Source organism: Megascapheus bottae, chromosome 24 (genome assembly GCF_031878675.1).
Source record: "Megascapheus bottae isolate mThoBot1 chromosome 24, mThoBot2.hap1, whole genome shotgun sequence".
NCBI lineage: Eukaryota > Metazoa > Chordata > Mammalia > Rodentia > Geomyidae > Megascapheus > Megascapheus bottae.
The window spans coordinates 13155133-13171962 of NC_143532.1; the positions used below are offsets into that span (position 1 = coordinate 13155133).

Below are 16830 nucleotides of genomic sequence, written 5' to 3' on the forward strand. Positions count from 1 at the left end.
TGGCAAGTATTCTACCTCATCCTCTTTTTTTTATTTTTTGGTCAGTCATGGGGCTTGAACCTCAGCCTGAGTGCTGTCCCTGAGCTCTTAGGCTCAAGGCTAGTGCTCTACCACTTTGTGCCACAGCACCACTTTGGTTTTCTGGTGGGTAATTGGAGTAAGTCTCATGGACTTCCTGCCTGACTGGCTTTGAGCTGATCCTCAGGTCTGAGCTTCTTGAGTAGCTAGGATTATGGGTAGGAACCACCAGAGCCAGATCTGTTACACCTCTTGAAGCAAGCCCCACAGTCATTTTTGACTATAGTTATATTTCAACTAGGATTTTATGCTTTTTGCCCCAGAGCTAGCTTCAGACCGTGATCCTCCTACCTGCATTTCCTGTTTATCCTGGCTTATTTGTTGATGTGTAGTCTCCCTAATTTTTATCCCAGGTTGGCCTTAAACCTGGTTCTTCAATAGCTAGGATTATAGTTGTGAGCCACTGAATCTAGTTCAAAATTATCTTTTTATAAAAGGTCCACCAAGCCAGGTGTTAGTGCCTTATGCATGTAATCCTAGTTATTTAGGAAACTGAGATCTGAGGATCATAGTTTAGAGCCAGCCTGGGTATGAGAGTCTGTGAAACTCTTACCTCCAAAAAAGTAGGAAGTAGAGTTGTGGCTCAAGTGGTAGAGTACTAGCTTTGAGCAAAAAAGTCAGAGACAGCACAGAGTTCAAGCCCCAGGACCAGCACCAAGAAAAAACTTAGCAAGAGAACAATATATATCTCCTTTAAGGCTATTTGTCAACAATAATGATAATAATATAATAATAGTTATTGAGTCATACGAGGCATTGTGCTAGGAATGTACTGTATATAGCTGTCACATTTGATCCACAAAACAGTATTATCCTCATTTTACAAATTAAAAATAGACTTCTAAGTGTTGCCACCTTTTTACTCAGTGCTGAACTAATTGCTGTCCCAAGGATATGAATCTACCATGATTTGTATTCTACTACCTCCTCTGCTACCCATTAGAGCCTAATGAAAGATATTCCTTCATATTTCCATGTTTGTGAAGGGGACATACAAAATTTCCTATTCTTAAAGTGACCTGTAATTCAGAATATTTACCTGTCACAACCATTATTTCCATTAAGTCTTTCCTGTATTCAGGCAGCAATTCTGCATTTCTTCGAGTGGTAAGATGTCGATCCTTAGCTGAAGAATATAGTTCGGATACAATCAACAAGGATGAAATTAGTAAGTATAATAATCTGATGCTGGGTTAAAAAAAAATTCATGTGTAAATAATATGAGTATATGGTGATGATTTTCTAAATAGTGTAAACATTTATATTTTAATTTTTGTATAACTCCAAGTATATAGCATGTATATTGAATTTAAACAAAATCATATTTAGGTAAATGTATTTTCCCTCATTTTAGTATTATTTACCATTTTCTACTTTATTGTCACAAATTATTTAATTTTGAGGAAATATTGTTTTACACCTGACACTTAGATACAGGGTCATCCTTTTATTATGTATATGTTGCAAATGATCTAAAATACACTTTTTTTCCCCGTTTAGTTTCCAACATGGACAATCCAGATAATGAAATAGTATTGTACTTAATGTTACGGGCTGTTGATAGATTTCATAAACAACATGGTAGATATCCAGGTAAGATTAAAAAGTTGCCAATTAAAAGTAAAATCATCAATAAACACTTGAATTGGAGCTTAGTATTCTCTAGGTAGTACAGTGGTATTTGAATGTCACATTGTAAACAAATTGTATCTCATTTACCCCAGAGAGGAATTATCACGCCCTTTAAGTATGACTATTTGCAAAACAGTGTTTGATGCTAAACAATTACAGAAGAATGTTGATTGAAAACGTACAGAAACCTTTTTTTCTGATTTCCATAGTTTGCTTCTCAAACTCATGCTGAGTTTCTTATTTGTTTTTGTTGTCATTTGTTTGTTTTCTTTTTTTTGTTCATAGGGCCTCAGAGCCTGGTTGCTGTCCCTGAGTTGTGCTCAAATTTAGCATTCTACCACTTGAGCTATAGCTCCATTTTCAGTTTTCTGGTGGTCAATTGGAGATAAGAGTTTCGTGGACTTTCTGCCTGCGCTGGCTTTGAATGGTTATTCTCAGATCTCAGCCTCCTAGGAGCTAGAATTACTGTTTGAGCCACCAGTGCTTAGCTCATGCTGGGTTTTATCTAGTGAAATAGGAAAACTATGAGAAATACTTCAGTGACTTCTAAACTCTCATTCATGAATTTCTTCCTTTAGTATTTTTTGTTATCTGGACAACTTATTTGAAATAAACCATTCTCTTGCCTGATTAATAACCTGCCAAGCTAGAGAGAGTTTACGAATATGGTATTTGTAGAGTTAGTATAATCTAAAGATCTACAATTGCTCAAAATATTTTTGTTGTTAATTTAATTTTGCAACAATATTACGTAACAACATGCGTCATAAAATCTGTTACTTCAGTTTATTGTGCTTCCAGTTTATAACCATAATGAGCAAACTTATCTCAAGAAAAAAAGACACCAAATGTGTATGATTTTATTTATATTATTAGACTAACATGTATTTTAGTTATTATTGTATAATAAACTATCCCTAAAACTTAGTGATTTAAAACAAACCATTACGTCTTCTGATTGTGATGATTGAAAGGAGCGCAGACAATTCCCTTTAAGCAGAGGGGTTTTCATATAGTTATATGATATTGGACTAGAGATTCTGAAAATTTGATAGACATAGATTTTCAACAAAACATCTTTACTTTCATGCCAGGATTGGCAGGCATATTGGATGCTGGTCAGGAACTTATTTCCAATTGACTGTTTTCTACCTTCTTTTATCAGGGCAGTCCTGTCCTTATACTTCTAGCATAACAGCTAACTTCCCTAGAGTTATAATTTCAAAAAGCTAAAATGGAAAAGGTAAGGATTTTTATGACCTACCTTTGGAAGCCACACAGCATTACTTACATTGTTTGTGTTCTGTTGGCTTCATGGGGCCAACTTAGACTAAGAATTGGAAAGGATTACATGAGAGTCAGAAACAGGTGATTATTGTGGAGCCATCACAGGTGAATAGAAAATATGCTTTGGAATTAAACTTGGTTCTAAACCAAGGGCTATATTATCTCTGTGACCTCCAGTAAGCAACTGTTTCTCTCTAAGTCTCATTTATGGAATTGCAGATAACAGTTAACTGTTATGTGATATATGAATATACTGATGGACCTCATATACTTCCAGCAATCTTCATAAGTACGTAGTAAAAGTAGGAATTACTATTATGATGAAGGGTAATGACAATAATTTTTCTTTTTCTCTGCTGGTCCTGGGTCTTAACCTTATGGCCTGGGCTTAACCTCATGTTCTTGAGCTTTAATTCTTAGGGCTAGTGCCCTACCACTTGGAAAACAGCTTCATTTGTGTGACTTTTTGTTTTTGGTGATTAATTGGAGGTAGAAGTTTTACAGACTTTTTTGTCTGGGCTGGTTTTGAACCATGATTCTCAGATTTCAGCCTTATGAGTAGCTAGGATTACGAATGTGACAAGTGTGAGCCACTGGCATCTGGCTGTGGTAATAATTTTTTGTGTGTGGTAGTAATTTTTTTTTCCAGTCCTGGCACTTGAACTCGGAGCCTGGACACTGTCCCTGAGCTTTTGCTAAAGGCTAGCACTCTTCCACTTGAACCACAGTGCCACTTTCAGTGTATGTGGCATTGAGGAATTGTGCCCAAGGCTTCATGTATGCTAGATAAGCACTCTATCACTAAATCACATTCCTTTCCCTGTGATAGTAATTTTATTTATTTATTTATTTATTTTGCCAGTCCTGGGCTTGGGCTCAGGGCTTGAGCACTATCCTTGGACTTTCTCAGGGCTAGCACTCTACCACTTGAGGCTCAGCACCACTTCCAGCTTTTTGCTATGTATGTGGGGTACTGAGGAATTGAACCCAGGTCTTCGTGCATGCTAGGCAAGCAGTCTACCACTACGCCAAACTCCCAGCCCCGTGATAGTAATTTTTAAATAGGGGGTTAAAAGATACTTTTTGTTGTTGTTGTTATCGTTTTTGTTGTTGTTGTTTGCAATATTCAGGTTTGGTCCTCTAACACTGGATGCGCATTCCTAGACCTTTTGCTTTCATCGTTATGATTATGATCATGATGATGGTGATGATTATTTTGCCAGTCCTGCGGCTTGAACTCAGGGCCTGAATGCTGTCCTTGGGCTTTCTCAAGGCTAGTACTCTACCACTTGAACCTAGCACCATTTCTGGCTTTTTCTATGTATGTGATACAGAGGAATCAAATCCGTATCTTTGGACATGCTAGGCAAGCACACTACCACTAGGCCGAACTCCAGGCCTCTTGTTATTTTTTAAATAGGATCTTGCTTTCTGCATAGGCCAGCCTAGACTGCTATATTCCTAGTTATACTTTTTATATAACTGAATGACACGTGTGAGTCACTGTGCCTAAATTTTTGTTGGTTGAAATAGAGTCTTTTGAATTTTCTTTTTTGCCTAGGCTTACCTTGAACCCACATCCTCACAATATCAGCTTCCCTAGTAGCTTGGATTATAGGTAAAAAATCAATGCTCCTAGCTTTTTTTAAAAAACAAAAAAAAACACCTAAAGGCTGAGAGTTTGGCCTCATGGTAGAGTGCTTGCCTAGCATGCACAAAGACCCGGGTTCGATTCCTCGGTACCACATATATATAAAAGCTGGAAATGGTGTTGTGGCTCCAGTGGTAGAGTGTTGGCCTTGAGGAAAGCCCAAGGACTGTGCTCAGGTCCTGAGTTCAAGCCCCAGAACTGGCCCAAAAGAAAACCCTCTAAATATTGTCATATTTCTTTATTAGTAGTAATAGTGGCTTACCTTTGGTGACATCATTAATTATTGAGGCCTTTAAGAGATCTGGCATTATTGTTGAATAGTAAACTGCTTACCTAGCGTTTATGAGTAACCTAGACTTGATCCCAAATACAGAGAAAAAAAAAGAAAACACAAAACATTAAATAATAATAATAAAATAAAAAAAAAACCAACAGGGCCAAGAGTTTGGCCTAGTGGTAGAATGCTTGCCTAGTATGCATGAAGCTCTAGGTTTGATTCCTTGGAGGCTGAGATCTGAGGATCACTGTTCAAAGCCAGCCTGGGGCACTAAAGACTGAGACTCATATCTTCAATTAACTTCTAGAAAATGGGAAGTGGGGCTGAGGTTCAAGGGGTAGGACTGTAGTCCTGAACTGAAGAGCTCAGGGACAACACCCAGGCCCAGGGATAGGCTGGTAGCCTTGAGCTGAAGAGCATAGAGAGAATGCCCAGGCCCAGAGTTCTAGCCCCATGACCCATGGCTAGGACTTATAAGGCCTGTATATGGGGGGAGGGCAGAGATGGAACAATGAGGGTTGTGATGATAGTGAATAGCAAAGAGTGAATTCTGTGTGTTTTTGCTGTAGCACTGAAGTGAAGAGATATTAGCTTTGGCTGTTCACAAAATAGAGCATCATGATTTTCAGTGTTTGAGAGAAAATTGATGGAAAAAGTTTGCAGTACTTGACATGTATTTGCATGCACAAAATAAAATTATTTGTCCACCTTAAAAAAAAAACTTACTGAATTTCAGTTTCTAATAATAATTTTGTCTTTTTGATAATAGAAGAAAATGATCAACAAGTTTATCACTTAATTATCAATAAATTAAAATCAGCATAAAAATATTATGAGAGTGGATGGGAGCTTGGCCTAGAGGTAGAGTGCTTGCCTAAAATGCACAAAGCCCTGGGTTTGATTCCCTGGTACCACATACACAGAAAAAACCAAAAGTGGTGCTGTGGCTCAAGTGGTAGAGTGCTAGCCTTGAGAAAGCCCAAGGACAGTGCCCCGGCCCTGAGTTAAAGCCCCAAGAAAGGAAAAAAAAAAGAAAAAATTATGAGAATTGTAGATCTTTTAAGATTTATGTTGTTTACTAACACTGTGTGCAAATACTGGTTTTATACTGTATTGTTTTTATTCTTTAGTTTCATGTTTTGTGAAACTTGATTAAAGGAGTTAGCAATTAACTTTTAATTACATATTTTAGTGAAAGGTAACAAATGTTTTAATTTTTTAGGGATACATAGCTATCAAATTGAAGAAGATGTAGGAAAGTTGAAGTCTTGTCTCACTAGCTTCCTTCAGGAATATGGGTTATCTGTAATGGTAAAGGATGATTACATTCATGAATTGTGAGTACTCTTCAAGACTTCTCAGATAATATAGTACCCTATCTGTTGTAAGAATATTCTTAAGTTTATGTCTCTCTATCCTTTTTTGTAGTTGCCGATATGGAGCTGCTGAGCCACACACCATTGCTGCGTTCTTGGGAGGTGAGTTCCATTGATGATTTACCTGTTGGTACATGTACATTTATTTATTTAATATTGGTCCTGGGGCTTGAACTAAAGACCTGGGCACTGCCCCTGAGCTTTTTTTTTTTTCCCTCAAGGCTAGCTAGCACTCTACCACTTGAGCCACAGCACTACAAGGTTTTTTTTTTTGGTACTTAATTAAGATTGAGTCTTATGGACTTTTCCTGCCCAGGATGGCTTCCAATTGCAATACTCAGCCTCCTTCTTTGTAATTAGAATTATAGATGTGAGAAACCGGTGCCCAACCAGTTACTATTTTTTTTTTTATTTATTATTATTATTTTTTTTTTGGCCAGTCCTGGGCTTGAGCTCAGGGCCTGAGCACTGTCCTTGGACTTTCTCAAGGCTAGAGCTCTACCACTTGGGCCTCAGCACCACTTCTGGCTTTTTTCTATGTATGTGGTACCGAGGAATTGAACCTGGGTCTTTGTGCATGCTAGGCAAGCACTCTTCCCCTAGGCCAAACTCCTGGCCCCGCCAGTTACTATTTTAATAAGATGTTTTTTTTTCTTTTTCTTTTTGGGGGGTTGCCAATCCTAGGGTTTGAATTCTGGGCCTAGTTGCTGTCCCTGAGCTTCTTTTGCTCAAGGCTAGAGCACTACCATTCTGCTTCTGGCTTTTGGTAGTTTTAGTGGAAAAAGAGTCTCACAGATATTCCTGTCTCTGTTGGCTTCAAACTGTGATTCGTAGCTCTCGGCTTCCTGAGTACCCTAGGATTACAGGCATGAGCCACCAGCACCTTGCAGAGTTTTTGTTTTCTTTTTTCTAATTAGAGAAGTCAGTGAAGTTTAGATTATTCTGTAACATACCACACTGGTCACCCTGCCTTCTGTCACTCCCATTGCCATTCACCTAGAGCTTTTTAAAGCGTCACTGAATCCTTTTAAAGCATAGTTTTTGTCATGTCTCTCACTTAACCTCTTTATGCCACTCATTCTCACTTTATCCCCTGCCCCAATGCCCTCAGAATTAATCTAGATTTCTTAGTTTGACATTAAAGACCCTATGAATTCGGTATTTTTTCCTCTGGGACATGCTTTTTAGTCCTTTGCGCCTAGATCTTAGTTCCTATTGTCCCATTAGCCTTTTAAAACAAAACAAAACAAAAAAACCCTCTTAACTCCATGTCCAAACTTTACCTTTTTCAAGGACCAGTTCAGAAATACTTTTTTTTTTTTTTTTTTGATAGATCATGGAGCTTGAACTCAGTCCAGGTGCTGTCTCTGAGCTCTTTAGCTCAAGGCTACTACCTTACCCTTGAACCAAGCCCCACTTCCCATTTTCTAGTTGTTAATTGGAGATGAGCCTCAGATCCTTTTGTGCTGGGGCTGGCTCCCTGATCCTCAGATCTCAGCCTCCTGAGTAGCTAAGATTACAGATATGAGCCACCATGTCCTTCCAGAAATACCTTTTTATCTGCATAAAAACCTCCCTTATCTCTTCTCTCCCTCCTTGACTTCCTGCTTTGTCAGTTCAGGCTACCTTAACATAGTACTGTAGGTTGAGTGCCTTATAAACTACAGAAATTAGTCACAGTTCATGATGTCTGAGATCAGGTTGTCCACAGTGTCTCACAAGAGAACCCTTTAGTATCTACTTTGTAAGGGCACCAATAAATCCATGAAGACTTCACAACTTCCTGATTTAATCACCTTCCAGAAGCCCATCTCCTTAACCCATTGTTGGGTTAAGATTTCAGCATATTGGGGAGTTTGGCCTAGTGGTAGAATGCTTGCCTAGCATGCATGAAGACTTGGGTTTGATTCCTTGGTACCACCTACATACAAAAAAGCTAAAGTGGTGCTATGATGCAAGTGGCCTCAGAGTGCTAGCCTTGAGAAAGCCCAAGGACAGTGCTCAGGCCCTGAGTTCAAGCCCCAGGACTGGCAAAAAAAAAAAAAATCAGCAAATTTATTAGGAAGGAAGCATGAATATTCAATCCATTATACCCACCCCCCCAAAAAAAAATTAAAAAACAACCCAGCCAGACGTGGTGGCTCAAGCCTGTAATCCTAGCTACTCAGGAGGCTGAGATCTAGGAATCATGGTCTGAAGCCAGGCCTGGTAGGAAAGTCCATGACACTCTTATCTTACTAATCAGGAAAAGCCAGCAGTGGTCCTGTGGCTCAAGTGGTAAAGTGCTAGCCTTGAGCACAAAGAGGCTCAGAGACAGTGCTTAGGCCTAGAGTTCAAGCCCCAGGATGAGGGGTGTCTGTTTCTTGGATTTTCCTGCCCCTGCTGACTTTCAACTGCGATCCTCAGATCTCAACTTCCTGAGTAGCTAGGATTACAAGTACGAGCCACCAACACCCAGCTTTTCTTTTCTTTTTTTAAATTCAGCTTCTGTGTATTTTATAATGATTTTGTCATTTTGTTTATGTATTTATTTTTGCCCTACTGGGGCTTCAGCTTAGGGTCTCATGCTGTCACTCGGCTTTTTCACTCAAGGCTGACACTCCACCACTCCTGGCTCCCCTATTTAAAACTAGGCCCTTTCTTGTGGTCATATATCCTCCCTCCTTATTTTTTCCCCTTAGCACTTAGGGTCTTTTGACATTTATCTATAAATTATCTCTTCCTTCTGCTAAAAGATACATGAGAGCAAGCATCAGATCCTTTTGCATTTGTTCCCTACTGTATACTTGGAACTAAAATATGATTAATATTAACTTAGCTACAGAGGAAACACAATAGTTGGGTAGAGTGCCATGTGCCTGTCATCCCCAGCAACTCAAGGAAAGACAAGAGGAAGGACTGCAGCTTAAGCCAGCCCTGTCATAAAGCAAGACTCTACTTCAGCAATAACCAATGCAAAAAAAGGGGGATGGAGGCATGGCTCAAGTGGTTGAGTGCCTGCCTAGGAAGTACAAGTCCCCTGGGTTTAATCCCCAGTACTGCCTCCTTCCCCTACAAAAAACAAATTTTAAAAAAAAAGTAGTTTTTTTATTTTTATTTTTTGCTAGTTGTGGAGCTTGAACTCAGGGCCTGAGCACTGTCCTTGGGCTTTCCTTAAGGCTAGCATTCTGCCACTTGAGCCACAGCACCACTTCCAGCTTTTTCTATGTATGTAGTACCAAAGAATCGAACCCGGGTCTTTATGCATGCTAGGCAAGCACTCTTACCACTAGGCCAAACTCCTGGCCCTAGTTTTTTTTATTATTTTTATATGACTTAGTGAGCTGTCTGTTTTGTGTTTTGTGTGTTTTTTTTTTAAATATCTTTGCTTTTGCTTTACTTGAGGGAATTTTTTTTATTAACTCTTGAAACTTACTCTTTTCAAAGGTTTTCTTTTCTTTTTTCAGGAGCTGCTGCTCAAGAGGTTATCAAGATAATCACCAGGCAATTTGTAATTTTTAATAATACTTTTATTTATAGTGGCATGTCCCAAACTTCAGCAACTTTCCAGTTATAGAATAAAGATCCTTTGCAGTGTGAGAATGATTCAAACTCTGATTGCCTCCAGATTACTCTCTGCTCTGTACAGTTCTGCTGAAGGAGAGATGTTAAATTGTTTCCTTAATAAACATTTTTCTCATTTGTAATGTGGTTTTACTCTTTGGGAAGCAGCAAGAAAGGAATTATCTTACTAAAGAATAAAAACTACTGTTGTAAAATTCAGTTCATTAATGATGCTTTGCTACCTCACTTATCGTAAAACTCCTATGTTTCAGGCTGCAAGTGTGGCCTAATGGTAGAGTGCTTGCCTAGCATGCATGAAGCCTTGTGTTTGATTCCTTTGTACCACATACACAGAAAAAGCTGGAAGTGGTGCTGTGGCTTAAGTGATAGAATGCTAGCTTTGAGAAAGCTCAAGGACAGTGCTCAGGTTCTTGAGTTGAAGCCCCAGGACTAGCAAAAACAAGTCCTATGTTTCATTAGCAAAAGTTGTAAGATCTTTTTTTCTTTTTCTTTTATTATTGGGGTAATGTAAGAGGGGTTACAGTTAAATTCATCAGGTAGTGGGTATGTTACTTCTTGAACATTGTTACCCTTCCATGATTTTCTCCCATTTTCCCTCCCCCAGGATTTGTAATGTATAGAGGGATTACAGTTACCAGATTTTTTTTCTGAAGTAATGAATTTAAACCATGTATGGACTCCAGCTGCTGACATTTTAAGCTCAGTGTTTGTTAAAAGCAAATTTCTAAAAGAAACATTACAAGATGAAGTTTTATTATAAATCAAAACTATCCCCTTGTATATAATCAAAGTAATAATATAGGCTTTGATATCTATATTTTCCTATTAAAGTTGTATAGGGTCATCTCCATATTACATAATTTTTAAAAATGGTACTGACTTTCAACAGATTCATTTGTTAAGCAGGCAGTCTACTACTGTATCCATTCCTTTAGCCTTATTTGCTTCTAGGTTCTTTTGGGGTAGGGTATTGCTGTTTGCTGTGGCTGGCCTGGACTGCAGTTATACTACCTAGTCCATGTTGCTGGGGGACACAGCTCTGTACCACTATACTCAGTTTATTGATTGATATGCTAACTTTTCCCAAGGTTCTCTCAAAACTGATCTTCCCTATCTCCTGCCAAGTAGCTGATATTGCAGGCAATTGCTCTGTTTACATATAATCCTAAATTTCTTTTGTTTCCTTGCCTTTTTTTTTTTTTTTTTTTGGTCAGTTGTAGCACTTGAACTTGGGGCCTGAACACTATCCCTGAGCTCTTTTACTTAAGGCTAGTGCCAGGGCTGGGAGTTTGGCCTAGTGGTAAGAGTGCTTGCCTAGCATGCATGAAGACCCAGGTTCCATTCCTAGGTACCACATATATAGAAAAAAAGCTGGAAATAGTGCTGTGGCTCCAGTGGTACAGCTCTAGCCTTGAGAAAGCCCAAGGACTGTTCTCAGGCCTCGAGTTCAAGGCCCAAGATTGTTCCCCCCCCCCCCCAAAAAAAAGGCTAGTGCCCTACCACTTTGAGCCACTTTGGTGGTTAATTGGAGATAACAGTCTCACAGGCATTCCTGCCAGATTGACTTTGATGGTGATCTTCAGATCTTAGCACTTGGGATTCTGAGGCAGGAGGGTTTTGAGTTCTAGGCCAGCCTGAAATACATGCTAAGACACTATCTCAGAAAATTAAAACAATAACAGTAATAATCACTTTGGACTAACATTGTCTTTCATCATGTTAAGAGTTGAGAACCTTAACTTTCTGGAATCCAAAGAAGGGGGACAGAGCCTAGTTTCTGACTTACATGGCTGAATAGGGTGTTAAAATGACTCAGTAATTTAAGATCTCTAAACTGACTGGAGGTCAGTCTCGAAGCCAGAGCCTCCTGAAAGACCAAACCAAGGTTAGTGCTTCACAGGGGTCTGGTTTCCTTAAACCCCCACGGGTGAACACCTTGGTTGACTGTTCATATCAGTTGACCTTTCCCACTGCAGACACTGCTTCCCAACACTACGGTGAGGTGGATTTTGTTACAAAGGAAATAGGACAGGACCCTTTAGGTGAGATGTGGCTTTGACCTCATATGAGACCCTGAAGTACAGGACCTGTGTGTCTAGTCTGAACTAAGATCTCTCCATGGGGGGAAACGGGATGCCCAGGGCTTAACGAACTTCCTAGACACTGGTAGTGGAAAGAGGAGGCCTGCCTTATGAATCCTGCCAGGGCCGTGCATGCGCAGTCACCACCATCGCTGGGCCGGGAAGCCCTAAACACTAATTCAGTAAGAAGTGGGTATATGGCTTTCTTCATCCAAACACCTGGCACCCGCACCCTGGTTACTCGGTCCTCAATCCCCACCCGCCATCTTGAACAGATACTGACTTCCCACCTGTGAAGGGCGGGGCGTTCCTGCCGGAAGTCCCGCCCACGGAAGTGAGTCTAGCTCACTGAGCTGGGAAGCCCAGGCAGACAGGCGTCGACGGAGCAAGGGAGCGCAGGCGGGTAACACCTGGTCCTCAGCCGCAGGGTAAAGGCCGTGCCCGCCTCACCGCCTCAGCTCACGCGGGAGCTTAGCGGACTGCTTCCCTTGGCCTGTTTGTCCTCTTAGCGGTTAGAGTGCCTCAAGGGCTGCGGAAACTACCTAACCCTGCCAGCCGACGGGATGGATTGAACGGAGGGGCCGGGGCCTACCTGAGCGGGCACCAGGCCGGACCACAGTCGCCATGTCTCGTGGGGCGGACAGGGGAGGGGGAGGGGCGGAAGCTTTGCCACGTCGTTACTAGTCTGAAGTCGGCTTCCCATGTGATTGTGTGTGTGTGTGTGTGTCCACAGGTGATTTGGCGGGTGGAGGAACGGGCAGGACCCAGAAGTGGCTTTGTTTCTCAGGAGGAAGGCAGGGACCACCTGTTCAACATCAGGAGCCGGAGCTCTGCTGATAGTTTGTGAGGCATTAGCCTGACCCACACTTCTAACCAGTTCTCACTTAGGAACTGCGGCCCCAGGAGAGTCTGCAGGACCGTTTGTGTTTGGCTGAAGGAGTTCTTCCAGCTCTTTGGGTGAGCCTGGTGGTTTGCTGGTGGTGTGGAAACTGAGGCAGCAGGACAGAATTTGCCTGACTTACTTGCAGGTATTATGAGTATCTGTCACTGAACCGATTCCCAGTACCCTGGTTATATTTGTCCATAATTTTAAAAGCCTTTTAAACTGTTTTGTGTTTAGTACTTTTCTCCTTGCCTCTCCTTTTAGAGAACATTTTCCAGCCATGTATGATTCTGAGCTGGAGTCCCCTGTCAGCTATTTAACAGTGATAATTAGTCCCACCATTGCCCGGAATATGATTGTTGTTGTTTTTTAAATTAGTATTAAACTTCAAGCTTATGGAGAGAAATTGGGTTATACAGAACTTATGCCTGTGTCTAGTTTAAAACCTCTAATGAGGGGCTGGGAGTTTGGTCTAGTGATAGAGACAAGCATGAAAACCTGGGTTCAATTCCTCAGTACCACATAGATAGAAAAATCAGAATTGGTACTGTGGCTCAAGTGTTAGAGCTCTAGCCTTGAGAAAGCCCAAGAACAGTGCTCAGGCCCTGAGTTCAAGCCCCAGGACCTGGGGCGGGGGGTGGAGGGAAGAACCTCTAATAATTGGAGATATGCCTGACTTGAAAGTAGAAGATGAAGATTCACAGGAGAGAATAGTAGGATCTGAGTGGGGTCAGTTAGGTTCTATCAGTTACTTGTTTAGTAAAATTTTAGTTGAGGGGCTGGAAATGTGGCTTAGTGATAGAGTGCTTGCCTAGCATGCATAAGCACTGGATTTGATTCCTTAGTACCACATAAACAGAAAAGGCCAGAAGTGGCACTGTGGCTTAAGTGGTAGAATGCTAGCCTTGAGCAAAAAGCTGCTCAGGGACAGTGCCCAGGCCTTGAGTACAAGCTCCAGGATTGATTGCTGACCCCCCCAAAAAATTGTGTAGGTGGTGCATAACTATAGTCCTAGGAAATCAGGATGCTGAGATCTGCGAATCACAGTTTGAAGCCAGCTCAGGAAAGCCTGGGGAACTATTCAATTAACTACTAGAAAAGATAAAAATGGAGCTGTGAGGGGTTGGGAATTTGGCCTGGTGGTAGATCGCTTGCCTAGCATGCATGAAGACCTGCGTTCAATTCCTTAGTACCACATACATAGAAAAAAACAAAGCTAGAAATGGTGCTGTGGCTCAAGTGGTAGAGCTATAGCCTTTAAAAAAAAAAGTAGAGCTGTGGCTCAAGTGGTAGAGTGCCAACATTGAGCAAAGAAGACCAGGGGCAGTGCCCAGGTGCTGAGTTCAAGCCAGCACAAAAGTAAATAAATAAACATAAATAAGTTGGATGCCTATAGTTCCTTAGAATGCTAGGTGTGTTTGTTTTCATATTTCTTGGAACAACATAGTGAAGTAGGAATGTCAGTAATATTTCACATATGAGGAAAGTGAGCCTCAGAGAATTAAAGCAACCTATCTAGGTCATCCTAATACACTGCAGATTCAATCCATGGTCTTCTGCCTTCTGGAAAGCTATTTTTCCCACCTTTTGTATTTTGACATTCTTAGAAATTGATTTGATTTGTGAAAACCTTATTTTATATTATAGATGAAATAAAAATACCAACAAAAATGGAAAATGAGGACACAAAGAAAGTGCAAGGTGAGAAATTCATGGATCATATGAATGAAATGAGTTTATGATATATTTGAGAAATATATTTAAAATTGTTGGACAGGATCGAAATCATTCTCTAGTTTACATGAACATCGAACACCCATTCTATACCTGTCATCTGGCTTTAGGAAACTGACACGATATTAAGAATGCCATATGATACTTGATACAGAAGAATATGAAAGACTATGCTCAGTGGCTCATGTTATAATCCCATTATTTGGGATTAGCAGGATCATGGTTTGAGTTCAGCCTGAACAAAAAATTGAGACTTCATCTCAATACAAGCCGTATGATCCTAGTGACACGGGAGGTCAGAGGTAGGAGAATCATACAGTTTTCCAGTCCCTGGGCCAAAACTACTCTACTCCTCCCCATCACCCAGCTACCCCCCCTTAAAAATAATTGAGATCCTGTCTTTAAAAAGCAAAAACAGCTGGGTGGTGGCTCACACCTGTAATCCTAGTACTCAAGAGGCTGAGACCTGAGGGTCAAGCTACAAAGCCAGCGCAGGCACAAAAGGACCTTAAACTCTCATCTCCAATTAACCTCTAGAAAACTGGAAGTGGGACTTGGCTTAAGTGTAAGGCAGTAGCCTTGAGCTGAAGAGCTCAGGGACAGTGCCTAAGCTGAGTTCAAGCCTCATGATCCCCCCCCCCCCAAAAAAAAGGCTGAGCCAGGTCTGGCAGTTCACGCCTGTAATCCTAGCCACTTTGGAGGCTGAGATATGAGGATCTTTCTGTTCAAAGCCAGCCCAAGCACTAAAGTCTGTCAGACTCTTATCTCCTAACCATCAGAAAACTGGAAGTGTTGCTGTGGTTCAAGGGTTTGGGTGGTAGCCTCGAGCTGAAGAGCTAAGGGACAGTGCCCAGGCCCAGAGTTCAAGTCCCACGAACTACAGAAAATAAAACTAACAACAATTGAGCCAGGTGTGGATGGCTCATGCCTGTATTTCTAACTATGGGGCTGTGATCTGAGGACTACAGTTTGAAGCCAACTGGGGCAGAAAAGTGCCTAATAACCATCAAAAACCTGGAGGTAAAGCTGTCTCCCTAGTGGTAGAGCACTAGTCTTGAGCACAAAAGCTCAGGGATAGCCTAGACCCTGGTTTCAAGCCCCAGTACCAATGCACACACATAGACACACACACACACAAATATGTCTCTTGAATTTTTCTACATGGGCTGTCTTTAAACTGGGATCCTCAGATCTCGAGGTCTTCTGAGTAACTGAAGTTACAGGTATAAGACACTGGTGCAGCCTTAATGGAAAGGAAAGGTTTTAAAATATGACTTAAGCTTCTTTCATAGATATAGCACTATTCAGGGTTTGTTTTTTTTTAAGGTTGCGCATATTTATTACTGTGCCCATTTTTTTTTTTGCCAGTCCTGGGCTTAAGCTCAGGGCCTGAGGACTGTCCTTGGACTTTCTCGAAGATAGAACTCTACCACTTGAGCCTCAGCACTACTTCTGGCTTTTTCTAAGTATATGGTACCAAGGAATCGAACCCGGGTCTTTGTGCATGCTAGGCAAGCACTCTACCACTAGGCCAAACTCCCAGCCCTACTGTGCCCATTTTTAAAGCAACCAAAGAAAAAGCAGTTTAAAAAAAATGCCCACCTGGGCCTAGAACATAGCCTAGTGCTAGAGTGCTTGCAAGCATACACAAAGACCCAGGTTCAATTCCTTGATACCACATGCATAGAAAAAAGCTGAAGGTGGCACTGTGGCTCAAGTGGTAGAATGCTAGTCTTGAGAAAGCCCAAGGACGGTGTCCAGGTCCTGAGTTCAAGCCCCAGAACTGGCCAAAAAAAACATGCCCAACTGTCAGTCCAGACAGTATCAACATTTCAGCTTGACTGGTTCATGGAGGAACATAAATATATGGGCATTTGGTGCAATTCCTTACAGGACTAGCTTGGTTCTCCTTCAGTGTCTTCTCTTGGAGCTGTACCTGATTTTGTTACCAAATCCACTGGGAAATGGGGCAATTTTGCTTTTGTTTGTTCTAGACAATAAGGGTGAACCAATGTAACAGCAATACTTGTCAGAAATGAACTTTACAACTTGGGGAGCGTTGAGCGGGAGGGAAAGTGAGAGAAAAATGAGGGAAAGGATAACAACGTTCCACAAGAAATGTACTCATTACCTTAGGTATGTGACTTTTAACCACTCTGTAAATCAATAAAAGTATATTAAAATAAAAGTATATTAAAAAGAATATCTTTGTTAGATCATGAAAGTAATATGCTTACTATTTTAAAACTCAAACATTATGCCATGCA

The 16830-nt window shown here is 41.0% G+C and overlaps 2 protein-coding genes across 8 annotated transcripts in view; both read left to right on the top strand.

Moving 5' to 3' along the window:
* Nae1 (NEDD8 activating enzyme E1 subunit 1) overlaps window positions 1-9987 on the top strand; it is a 29531-nt gene extending 19544 nt beyond the window's left edge. Inside the window, exons 16-20 of the mRNA XM_090357513.1 lie at window positions 1160-1246; window positions 1579-1671; window positions 6148-6262; window positions 6354-6403; window positions 9748-9987. Of these exons, the coding sequence (XP_090213639.1) occupies window positions 1160-1246; window positions 1579-1671; window positions 6148-6262; window positions 6354-6403; window positions 9748-9857 (455 nt within the window). The 3' untranslated portion in view covers window positions 9858-9987. The remainder of the gene's footprint in view (window positions 1-1159; window positions 1247-1578; window positions 1672-6147; window positions 6263-6353; window positions 6404-9747) is intronic.
* A 2316-nt stretch (window positions 9988-12303) lies between these two features.
* Window positions 12304-16830, top strand: part of Terb1 (telomere repeat binding bouquet formation protein 1) — a 36588-nt gene continuing 32061 nt past the window's right edge. For 4 of the 7 annotated variants that reach the window (XR_016539550.1, XM_090357517.1, XM_090357518.1 and 1 more), the window contains exons 1-2: window positions 12612-12974; window positions 14477-14530. Coding sequence is in view for 6 of the 7 variants with exons in the window: in XM_090357517.1 (XP_090213643.1) it covers window positions 14500-14530 (31 nt within the window). In the remaining variant the exon portion in view is untranslated. Of the gene's footprint in view, window positions 12375-12611; window positions 12975-14476; window positions 14531-16830 lie in introns of those variants that run through there. The other 3 variants (XM_090357515.1, XM_090357514.1, XM_090357516.1) reach the window with 3 other exon arrangements.